This window comes from Mixophyes fleayi, chromosome 5, assembly GCF_038048845.1.
Source record: "Mixophyes fleayi isolate aMixFle1 chromosome 5, aMixFle1.hap1, whole genome shotgun sequence".
Taxonomy (NCBI): Eukaryota; Metazoa; Chordata; class Amphibia; order Anura; family Limnodynastidae; genus Mixophyes; species Mixophyes fleayi.
Window position 1 is genome coordinate 201,436,080 of NC_134406.1, and position 13,002 is coordinate 201,449,081.

General features: G+C 38.3%; 1 protein-coding gene across 1 annotated transcript in view; it reads right to left on the bottom strand.

Moving 5' to 3' along the window:
- Positions 1-13,002, bottom strand: part of RNMT (RNA guanine-7 methyltransferase) — a 30,764-nt gene that overhangs the window by 13,889 nt on the left and 3,873 nt on the right. Inside the window, exons 5-9 of the mRNA XM_075213256.1 lie at positions 12,631-12,766; positions 6,513-6,638; positions 5,242-5,354; positions 3,741-3,922; positions 2,377-2,541 (exon numbers count right to left, since the gene is read on the bottom strand). Of these exons, the coding sequence (XP_075069357.1) occupies positions 2,377-2,541; positions 3,741-3,922; positions 5,242-5,354; positions 6,513-6,638; positions 12,631-12,766 (722 nt within the window). The remainder of the gene's footprint in view (positions 1-2,376; positions 2,542-3,740; positions 3,923-5,241; positions 5,355-6,512; positions 6,639-12,630; positions 12,767-13,002) is intronic.

A 13,002-nucleotide genomic window follows, 5' to 3' on the forward strand; every position in this document is an offset into this window, starting at 1 on the left:
TACCTTTTTCCTCTTTCTTCCTGTCCAGCCGTCGCTGCCTGGCTCCTCTCTGGTTCTCTGCTCCTCTGCTGCCTAGCAACGTCATGACATCAGACGCTGAGGCAGAGGGCAGAGTTCAGAAGGGGGTGGAGCCGGGTGCCGGCCGCCATTTTGGATGCGCCTGGCGGCCGGCAGTCTGAATCTGAGGTCTGTTTAATTTATTTTTTTTCACTCCTCACACAGAGGCAGGTGCGGGCGGCCATTGCGCCCCCTTGGGACTGCGCCCGGGGCGGCGGCACCGCCCGCACCGGCCTCGTTACGGCTCTGCCAATGGGATTATTATAAAGGGAGGTAATCATGCTTCTCCAACGGTGAAGAGTGCCTAATTTATTATGGAAAGCAAAGCAAAGAAAGTATTAAATTTGCAGCTTGCTGCATTGGAGGGGGAGGTAAATTTAACATGTGGGGACAGATTTATAGTTGGGATAGGGCATGTCCTAGATCAACTTTAAATTATAGTGTAAAAATAAAGCTATCAAGTGTGTGCGCTACATGAAAAAGCAGCCAGTATTTTCCTTACATGCAAAATAATAACTAATTTACACCCCTTGCATTGTACCATGGTTTGCCCAGGATCAAATGTACTCTTTTTTTTTTGCTTTGCTTTCCCTAATAAATCAGGCTTATAGTGTCTAAAAAGAGAAAATCAGGCAAGGGGGACCGGCCAACAGGAGGGACTGAAAAAAGTACCTAACCTGTAGATACTGAAAAAATTTCGGAGATAGGTTGGGATATTTGGCAGGGTGACCATCAAAGGGTAAAGGGGTCCCATGGTCCAAAAGCCCACAAACAGTGTGCCCAAGTCAGTCCAAACCTGGGAAGAGTACATTGATAGTCCTGGGGGAAAATCAGGGTCGAGCCATAAAGGAGTAATGTATAGGGGAGGTCGGGTATAGACAGGTGTTTAGGTCTCCCAGGTCCCAAATGCAAATGATAAGGTTGGAGAATGTTTTATATGCTTCTTGTTTTTATTTTATGCAGTGTTCGTTTGATAGGTGATATTTAGTTGGGAGAAGAGTTTTGTTCTCTTAAAATATTATTTTAAGAGAACAATATTTATATTTACAAATCGCAACATGTAAATGTTTGGAATACTACATACAATTAGGAGTTATATCTTAGTTGTCTGGAGTATGGTTTATAGTGAAAGGACTGAGATTGGTTAAAGTGCACTAAATGACACTGCCCCCCCTATCTCTCGATTTGCTAAGGAAATAAGTATATTTGATTGGATATAGCAGAACTTACCTAATCTCCTATTGGTTAACTGATATCTATTTAAACAGAATATCCCGGTGACAAACCGTGTAGGGGGGGGTGCCCTGGCACATTTCAAGTTATGTGGGGAAGCTCTGTATACACCACACTGCTGTAATTTCAGCTATAAAGCCTGGTGTGACGCTGCTGAAGATTTTAACTGTTATTCTCTTAATCTGATATGAAGCATTAGGGTCCGGATTAATGCTTGGTCATACTTCTATTTGCGTAGCGTATCTTGGACTCTGCACATGTACAGAAATGGACCCAACGGCAACGAACGCAATTCCGTATAGTTCAAGTCCAAATTACACTTATGACTGCCTAAGACTTGAGTGGCGGAACTGGGGAGAGAGAGTGGAAAAACGTAGGCCGTGCCCAATAAGTATGTACTCAGGGCGTTGCGATGCAGATGCGCCAAGTCCCGGCTTTCTCGTAAGTGCTCTTGGTTTCAGCCTCATCATCATTGCACCAGCTTAAGGGCAGTTGTAAGTGCAGAGTGATGGCTGACATGGTATAGTCTTTGTTTTAAAAAGCTACACATATGCATGCCAGTAGATGGCGCACGACATTTGTTTGCAACACAGACTATAAAAAGGTATTGTATGTACAGTACAATTTAAAAGCATATCTATTCTTTCATTAAAAAAAATAATTTGGATTTAAAGATGCTTTTATATATTTTTTTAATGATTATACTGTTGAGTTTATTTTAGAATATAATATTTTTCATGCATTGCGATAGTGATATTGCGAAATGTCGATGCAAGAGGGCAACTAGGATATCGATTTGCTGAGAAGATCTCTTTAAAAACACTTATTATACACTGTTGCTTGTTCTACTTGCTAAAATACAGTAGAGTGGACTTTAATATATATTTCATTCGATGGATTGCAGAAAGTACATTTTCTCAATGACTGTGTCGGAGTTTTATGAACCACTAATAAATGAATTATCTGTTACAAGCAAAGCCATTAGATTTAATTTCTACAAAAATAGCATGTAAGCCTCCAAAATACTTGTGCATTAGGTATACAAGGATACATGAACCCTTTTATGGAACCAAATACTACACTTACTCAATGAGCACTGGAAAATATACCAAAAATTCAGGGACATTAACGACACCTTCCAAGTTAAATTCATATTTGCATCCAAACAGCGGATAATTTCCCTTTTCCTGAAATGTGACACCATATACATCGTTCCCAAAAGAATTGGTATCAGAAGCTTCAAGGCGCTTCCTGAAAGGAAGGGAAAAAAACAACATAAATTAGCAAAACCAGAGATTAGTTTGTTATTTAGGAGCGGGATGCAAACACAAATTGCCTTTTCAATTGATAAAGTATTTTATGGGCTAAAAAAAAACCAAAAAAAAGAAACTAGTAGTATTGTACAGTATCCCTAATCCAATGAGCCCTTAGTACATTTCTGTCAATATACACAATCCTTTCCTAAGGAACTTATGGCCGTGTATGTCACTCAAGTATGCTGCATAACTCATACTTGCCTTGAAAGCCCGGGATACTCCTGAATTTTGGAGAGCCTTCAGAGTATGCCACTCTCCCGGAACCCACTTCTTTTTTTTGTGAAGCGAGGGGGTCTAAAAACTAGGCAAGTATGCCATAATTATAAAGGATGCTGCTATCAAGAGATAAGACCTATCAGCTAATACCACAAGCGGTTTAAGCTCAAAGGCCCACTCCCCCACTAAACAGCTAACCATTAGCAATTCTTACCCTATTCAAAGCTTACACAAATCCCACAGGTCATAGTTGTCATGTCTGACTACAATCATTACAGGCTCTTTAAATACTAAAACCCCCAAACTGTAGCTCATTAAAATCGATCTGTCGGAGTGCTTCATCTCCATCATGTAACGCGGTCATCACTATAAAGCCCAGTGCCACACAGCACTACATAGGGCAAACTGATTTATAGCGATAATGGTACAGGGGCGACTAGACAATCATATGCTTCTTTAGGAAGGGGCAGCCAAGAGCCGTAGTTGGCACAGAGCCTAGAGCGATTGCAGTCAGTGCTGAAAGCAAAATGTTACTAATGAAATACAAAATAATAACAAAAAAAAGAAAAAGTTAATCCTACAGTGATGCATTTAACAAAGTCTGTCTGCTACAATAAAACTATACAATACAGGACACTGTGTACAATTACACTGCAAAACAAAAATGGAACACATCTGTAAATCTAAGGGACTAATATACCATTTACAGCGAAACTAAATGTTCCAAAACCAAATCAGACTCATCTCTCTATATGTCATGTTGACAAGTGTTTATAATCCAAAACTTAACATTTTCTATGAACACTTCTGCCAAACATGTCACAAGAGGATGTCTGTTACCAGTGTTTGGCAGCATAATAAAATAGATAGCAAATTTTTCCAAGCAGTTTAACAACAGAAAGAATCAAGAACATTTACACCAGCTCAAAGCCATCTGGAGTTGTGCCAATGAAGTAGCCTCCGGGACAAAGTCGTTCACAAGCATTTCTTAGCATCATGTCAGCCTGCTCATGTGTCTCAAATGAGTAATGGTAAACAAATTGACAGCTGCAGATGTCAAAGGTCATCTCTGGATTTTTCAACTTTTCAGACAAAAGCTCCTTAAAAGAAAAACAAAAATAAATTCAGCGAGATAGCTACTTACCTTCATATAGGTTTAAAGAATTGCTATTGTTTAAATCATCTGATCACACTGCTTTTTAGTGGATTCATATACAAAATTAATTTGCATGATGTGGTCAGAAAAAACAATATTTAGTACACAGGGGATTCTGTATTTGCATCAGGTCCAAAGAAACGTCAGCCTGAATCCAAGATTGTGGGTCTAAAAGCAACATGCTCAATTGTATTAAGACATGAGTGGAGTGGTTGTGGGTTTACAGAGTGTGGTGGGTGTATTTAGCTATTCAGCTGATAGTCTACAGTTAAGGTCTGCAGACAGGCAACCGATGCCAAACAGTGGCTGGTGTGTAGACAGGAGGAACCTCTCTAGCTAATGTTAGGTTGCCTGGTGTAAACGGTTTTGTTGCGATATAACAGTAAAAGCATTGCTTACTCACCAAGTACGTGGTTGTGTGTGCGCGCATCACAGAAGGGGTGCTCGTGTCACAATAATAATTATAGATATAGATATATCTGTCTATATATTATTTTAATCTGCACCCACACAAATTTGGTCAAACCACCTGACTCTACACAGTTTCATTATGTGGTTATACCTTACACATGCACTTCTCATATTTCAATTTGTATTACTAGCATCTTTCTTTATCTATACACTACAACACAAATGCAGAGTTCTCTCTCATACTAAACTGCTTGGGATAACCCTTCACACCGGCAACAGAGAGACAAGACCTACACAAACTACAGCCAACAAACACTGCAATCACTGCACCCAGCGCTCCATGGCCACAAGCTAAGAAATATCTTTTTACTAGTCTACTGGCTGGATGACCACCATGTTCATAGCACATGCCACACTTCACAAGGTTAAAAGCATAGAGTGAATCGCAAAACTGAAAATCTCAATTGTATGTCTCAAAATTGCCATAACTTCATAAAACAAAGTATACTTGGCACAATGTTGGGAATATATTTCCCTGTGGTCACTCCTTGATGCGCACTAAAGGATATTCATGTAAGTTTCTGGCAGGAGACTCGCAAAACAAAAATACACAGCTATTGTGCCTTTGGGACAGGGTGTAAAATCACTACAGTAATGTCATAAAATATTACAAAAGGAACTACGTATATTCTCTCTTCAAATGATGGTTGCAGTTATATTTGGTTGTTACCACAAAGACTGGTGAAGAAAATTTAGATCCCGCATTCCAAAAACACCTTTTCTATGTATTTACATTCTGCAATTTTTGTTGAAATATTACTGTTTTGCCATGAACAAAACACATACGCATACCTTTGTCGAGTCTGTAGTTACAAACTCCGCTTCAAAAACATACTCATGACGTCTTCTATCTTTCATATCAAAGTACCGTTGTTCACACTGCTGGACAGAGACTTCCGCTATATCTTTGAAAATGAAGAAGAAATTATTTTTTTTTACAATGAATCCTAGCACAGATGACATTTATATACATCCAATTAGAATTCAAAGCAGCTAGGCATTGGTAAAAGCACATTAGGACTTAGAACAATGACTGCGGCTTATTGCAGAGTGGTGTGAAGAGCAGTCTTTACATAATTAATAATCTCCGTGCAGTAACAAAACAAAGCTCTTTTCACAGACACACAAAAAAAGCGCACTATATTTTATATGAACCTTTATAAAGCCTTATAACAGCTTCAAATAAAGGGAGTGGGAAGTACATAAAGGGAAAACATTGAAAAGTATCAAGTAATTGTCCAAAGCCATCACAGTTATAAAGTGTGTTCAAAGCAGCATGTGAAATAAAAATTGATTAAGCTGTGACTAACAAAATTTTTTATATATATATATATATATATATATATATATATATATATATATATATATATATATATATATATATATATATATATATATATATATATATATATCTCCTTCCTACAGTGCCTTTGCAGTTCTGTTAACTAAATCATGACTTCAAGGGGCAAATGCATTTTAAACATTTTAAACACTTGTGACTTGAAATCATTATGTTGTGTCTGTGCTATAATTTAGTGGCTGACAAAGTATTTTAAATATTTATGAATACTTGAATTTTTGGGTTTAGTTGTTCTTTAAAAGTATTGCCCACTACTAGACATTCTTCACCCCCTCTGACCTGCAGCTCTTGAATATGGAATGCAGCGGTTGGGGGATGAAATTACTTAAAATGTGCAAACAGATTTAGAGTTGGCACACATCCTACCTAAACTATAAAGCTATCTTGGTTTGTTTGCCACATGCAAAAGCAGGCAGTGTTTACCCTGCATTCAAAACATTGTTGGATTTGCTCCTAAAAAAAAGGTATTAATTAACGAATGTTAAAGTATAACATGTACTTTAATACATTGTTAGCGTTCATTGGTCTTAGCATATGTAACATTCTAAATATCATATATAGGTTAATTTCACCCAGTACGAAATGGGAAGAGAGGAGGTAATTTTGAGTGATTAATTCTGAACTTATCCATTATGTGTACATGTATTGCTTCAAAAAGACCTGTACAGACATTGAATTAAACTTGCAGAACAAAAGGTCATACCTGTACACACAAGTTTATCTATTTGGCCTTTCTTCCACTTTAGTAAATCTCCTCCTTTTCCACAGCCCAGATCCAAGACAGTGATGCTCCTTTTCTTCCTCTTTTGTACTTTTTCTACAAACTCACCTGAAAAACAGACAAAAAAAAGTTAAATATTTTCATAGAAGGAAAAAAAAGAGAATTGGACGTGCATGGTAGTCAGAATACAAAAAATGTAATAAAAAAATAAAAAAATAAGTTGGCTTCAATCCACATTTGAGCAAGAAATTTGCCACATTTCACCAGCAAAATGTGACCCGACGCGATTCAAAGTCTTACAGCAACCACAATGTACATCAGAAAAAAAATTCACAATTGCCATCCAGGCTAAATTACCAATTTTAGTAACATGCAAATTTGCAAATATAGTAGACTGGCAAAGAAGATTGTACAGCTGGACCATAACACAACTTCACTATTGTCCAATAACAGTATTAGGCCCACTACTGAACATTACCAGACTGTATTCATATAATGCCAGAAAACTGCACATCATTGCTTATTTCATATACCCTGTAATTTCTATATAAACTGGTGCAATTAAGGAATTCTGTAAAATTAATGCATGCACGGAAAAGTCTTTACACTTGCCTTTAAAGACATTGCCGTTTGAAATCTGCCATGCAAAGTCGCAGATTATCAGCGACTTGCAAAAACCGCAGATTGATACATTTACACCAGGGTGTCTCCAGAACATCCGTGGAGACACCTTGCGCCAATGTTATATCTGGAACCTCCACTTAGAAAAAATGAGCAGAGATTCCTACTGTAATTGCCGGCAATGTGTGCAGCCAGACAGACATCGCAGTGATGGCCGCGCACCACATCGCCAGTAATTGAATCTGCCCCAAAGTGGCGCTTTACAATCATGGAACAGCTACGCTTCCGGATGCTGAAAAAGGAGTGTGAGTTTTACACCAAGTGGAGTTCATACATAGTTACGTTGGAGGAGAATGTCCAATAAAACATAATAAAAATATATGAATCCACAGACTGGCAACTTAGTGAAGACCTCATGAATAAAAAAATAAACGCTGGAAGAGTTGTCCATGAAAACGAGGGGACATAAGTCAATACCTTGGAGAATACTGGAAAGGGTATGGCGGGAAAGCTTTTGATGCAAATGGTAACCCTTCTAGACAACAAGCAAGTATCTCTTTGGGGGAGATTCAATTCCCAGAGTTGTTCTTTAGATTAACGCGGGCCGCGCACAATGATTGTTATTATGGTAATTGCTGAGCATTATTACTGTAACTACGTAATTTAAACGCTGATTTTTGCTCAAAGCTCCCTGAACCACAAGCAGAAATCAGTGTTAAAATTAAAAGAACAACGTAGGTAATTAAATCTACCACTTTGTCTTGCTTCTCATCACTTTACTATACTTCTCTCCCCCTTTCTTTTCAACATGTGATTAATATCTAATTAACAAATCCTGGACGGCGATAAGAACCCTATAACTCCAATAGGGTTTCTTACTGTATAACAGATGTTTTTTATGGCAATTGTCTATTATCCTATACCGTTATGCGTTTCACTTGTATAATACTATTCTGTATCTTTTTGTATTAAAAAAGAAAAACAAAAAAAGAGGTAATAGATGTGAAAAGGGTAAGTGTCTCTACTATACAACCAAGACGGTATATAGGTCGTTTATCTCATGTACTACTGAAGATTACCATTTTATCATTTACTGCATGTTATAAAAGTGAAATGGAAATTTCATTCTGTGCAGCTACATTTTAATGTTTCAAGATATGTAAACAGGTATTTTAAAAGCTTTAAAAATTATTTTTCCACTATTTTACATTATAAATAAATTACCACCATTAAGTGTGTTTACTTGATTTCCACAATGGAAACAGACACAAAGGGATAAATCCAAAGCAGCTCTTCACTGCATTCATATTTACTAGATTTGCATTTATTTATTTTTTACACTACAGCGCTAAGCACTTTTCTACTAAGCCAAATGTTTGGATACAGTATGCACAGAGGACTATCCAGATGCTTTCCATTATTCTTCAATAGAGGCAGATACCTTCACTGCTCTAGTGACCTAATAGAAACTGGAGCTTCTTGACCTTATAAGCCTCTGGGATAGAACATGCAACTCATCTAGCAATAGCTGCCCTAGTGCCAGCTTCTCTTTTCTTTTTACCAGTCAAAATAAAAGTGCGGCTTTGTCGTGCAATGCCTTGGGCATTGGGAAGGAAGATCAATCTCCAGATTTACATAACATTCTACTTTGGGAAAGAAGGATTTGTCCTAAGAATTACCTCCTGTTAAAATATACAGAGTAAAGGCTTTACTGCTCAAAGTGCACACAGCTTACACTCTATATTAGGTGCACCATTTGTACTCTCAGAATCCATTTTTTAATTTTTAACACAGATGCAGTATCTTAAAAGCAAAGACATAGGGCTAGAGTTACTAAGCTGCGGGTTTGAAAAAGTGGGGATGTTGCCTATAGCAACCAATCAGATTCTAGTTTTCATTTATTTAGTACTTTCTACAAAATGATAGCTAGAATCTGATTGTTTCTATAGACAACATCCCCACTCTTTCAAACACGCAGCTTAGTAAATCTAGGCCATACTATCCCTATATATTTTAGTAACAATTCACTCTAGGAATTTGTTTAATTAGATTATTATTTGTGTATTCATATGTAGTAAGTATATTATTTTAACATAAGATCTATTGGTTAAAATTATCATCGTTCTATTTATACATATGAATATTCAATATACGGAATGTGACCAATTTCGAAGTTTTTTGTTTGTTGCGTTGCAGTATTTCTGCTCAGGAACACATTGCGCAATGTACCTATAAGACCTTGCAATTAGTTGAATCATCCCCTTAATGTATCATTTAAATGATTAGAATCATTGCAGAGTCAGAAGAGGACTTATGAGCTCTTCGCTGACTGGATAATGTAACAAATGGAAATTTTTTAGAACGGTTTAGTTTCTTTTGTGTAGTTAGAATGTTTCCTATTCACTTAACCAATTTGTTCAATTGATCAAGTGATTCATTCTAGAAAGTTTATATCAGATTTAATATACTCCTTAAATAAAGGAGCAAGATGACCCTCCCTGTTATTCAACAAGCGTACTCTTAAAATTTTAATTGATGTAGTTCTATAATGCATTTGAATAATAATTTATTCCTGTGCACATAATGAATTTTATGTGATCTCCATGGCAGATCCGTTTACAGCTGGTAACCAGAGCCGCCATCAGGGGGGTATAGGGATTACTGGCGTATGGGGCCTGGGCTCACCAGGGGGCCCCCTGTCCACCAATGAGATGTCCTCCTCGGTGTCCCCACTGCTGCCGTGAGCCTGGCTGTCTCTGTGACAGCCAGCAGCTGTCAAACGCGATCACAGGGGAATGATCACTCTGCCCCTGAGATCATGTGATCTGCCCCTGCTCCTTGTCAGCCGATTGTGGACCCGACGTCACACTGGATGTTCCCAGCTGCTGCTGTAGGAAGGAGCACAGAGCCTGCAGCAATCAATATATGGGTAAGTAATGTTATTTTAAAAGTAACTATATTGGCTTCTCATGTGCTCTGATATCAGCAGCTTTTTATGCCTCTACCAGTCCACCCCAATGTACTACACATTGAGAACAGTCATCAGCTGCAATGGATTTCATGTGTTCTGCCTCACACTGACCAAAATAACTGAAGCGCGATTAAGGGTGTACAAGCATTCAAATATCTCAAAAGTTTAGGTGAGGTACCTACATAAGGCGCATTTTATAATCTAATTTCCCTCTACACCAAGATAGAAAACTTCTATTTCCTTTCCATGGATCGTTTAACTTTTCTACTGATGCCATTCGTTTCCTCCTTTTCACTCAGCTTTCAATTAATTTGTCCTACTTTATGGAAGTGGAGGAGATCTCATGAACATACTGGCACCTGAATATTATTCAGTGTATATGCACTGCAGTACCCCCCTACATACTGAAGGCATGCCTGTTTTAGAGAATGCCAGTTATTGCAGTAGGGGAAAATGGATGAAACACTGAGATACATATAAGAATATGTTAATATGTGACTCTTTAAGAACAAATATTAAACTAACATGGGGGGGGGGGGAAGCTGCCTATTTCATTTGTACTGGGCCCCACGATTTCTGATTGCATCCCTGCTGGTTACAAGCAGTTCAAATTATATATGAATATAGTACTCTACATTAGTCTAAATACCTAGGCTTTGTCTACTTCATCACTATACTTATTTATTAGTAATTAATGCTGGTAAGGGTTAAATTATTTAATCTGTAGTGAAATGGACATATACTCTGCAGGACTCTCGCTACAGAAGTTTGTATGTGTATTCTCTATTTCATGTAGTTACTTATCTGCGGGGAGCAGTGTTGGATCCAGATGGGGGCTATCGGGGCAAACGTCCCCCCAAAGTGTGCCCGCGATCGCCCCCTTCCCCAGCATTGCTGGCTGCACAATACAATACTCAGAGCAGCGCATTCAAGTTCTCCCTATAGGGAAGACATTCTTTGCATCTTGACAGGCTCCTGACCAGGCTGAGTACATTGTTGAAGGTAAAAGGGGCAATGCCATTTTTAGGTTACATTTCAAGCAGTATGTGTCTATTATGTTTAATTGGGTCCTGGGCTCACTGTCCTCTATCAATGTAAAATTACCCCACTGGAGATTTAGTTATGGAACAGTCAGATGTTGCCAGAAATGCAAGAGTCTTCCTAAATCACGTTTTAATATTTAAATTTGACCTGTTTTGAAACGCAATTACATTTTGCATATAAGTTGCTTCATATCAACCCAAAGACACATTTTCCTGTAGGCAAAAGGAATTTGGAGGTGGGCGACTACAGTAAATTTTGGGTGCAGCATGATTTGAGGGGTATGCTCTCATTGGCGTTGTCCAATTTGATTCCTTACTTGTCCAATTTTATCTCTTTTTTATGTTTGGATCTGAATTGGTCATTTCATTCAAATACTTTTATTTTTGTTTTCGCACACCAGTTAAATGGTGCATGTCTAAGTTTGCATGCAGACATATCTGCCTGTTGTGCCTCTACACAGGAAGGAAGGGTGGGTAGTGTAGACTGAGCACCCTACATACTATGTAGAGGTGGAAGCCTAAGCCAGTATTTGCCAAATAGGAGAGAGGGACAACTCCCAACGGAATACAGCCCAATGCTCACCGGACTAGTTGGTACCATGGAAGGGGAACCCCCTGCTGCGTGTGCTATAGTGCCACCAGCCCTGGCTGGCATAGTCTAGTGCCGATACGTGCTTTTGGGGGGACCCCACTCTTTTCTTCCCCTCTCTGATTTTGCAGACACCAGGCTAGGGCAAGTTTCCTTTTTCGGAGGGCATGCTCTTTTTGTTTTGTTTTTCTAAAAATAAATAGGCCATTCTGCACACAATGAAAATTGTTTACTTTTCATGGACGTAGTTTACTCAAAAGTTTATGGCATAAATTGAGTCCAACTTTACATGAGGCCCATAGGGTAGAGAGGATATGATAAAAACCCCACCAACCCCACTTTGGGATGTACTGAATTTATCAGCTTTGATGATGGAGGCAGGGAAAATGGTGTACTGTATTTTGGGGTTTGATGATATGTGGGGCGTTTTGTGGATTTGACAAAGTCATATTGAGTTTTATTTTAAATGAATGAGGAAAAAAAGGCTACACATTATCCGCAGGGGTCACACATTAAGGCAGAGGGGTACAGCAGATAGTATGAGCAAAGGACAGTGCACAGGATATCCAGATAACCACAGATTTATCTTTGTCAAGAGGTCTATATGAATAGTTAAAAAACTAGGACCCAATCTTGGTCTGACACACTGTAGCAACAGAAATTATACAAAGTATTCTGCATAATAGTGGCATTGTTTTTCAATGCAGAACCCTGTAAATAATGAACATGATTCAGAATGTCCACAAATTAAACATTCTTGGAAAGCTATGGAAACATATGAAAACATACAACAATCAGACAATATGTAAACATTTACCTTTCAAAATGATCACAAGTACTGAAGTATGCATACGTACAATACACTAAATAACCCACCTATGAGAGCACTTTTCATCCAGTTATTGAAGTTCCTTAGGTAAAAGATGCGTGACTGACTGCGCTGCTGTAACCCACACTCCTGGAGCTCATTGTAATGTGCTGCCACTGCTGAGGTGTGGCCTCCTTCTACACACTGGGCACACAAAAAGAATAACCATCTGTCAAATTTAACAATAAAATGCTGGGCTATTGCAGACCAACAAGAAGACAGATTCTCAGTGGTAGCCGATATATATCTTTACATTCTGATGCTGTTACAACACAATAATGGAGACCTTTAATGTGGTTCACTGAAGGACTTAATGTGGGAGAAACAGGCCAAGCACCGACCCCATTAATAAACTTGTACTGATTTAGTGTTAATAATCA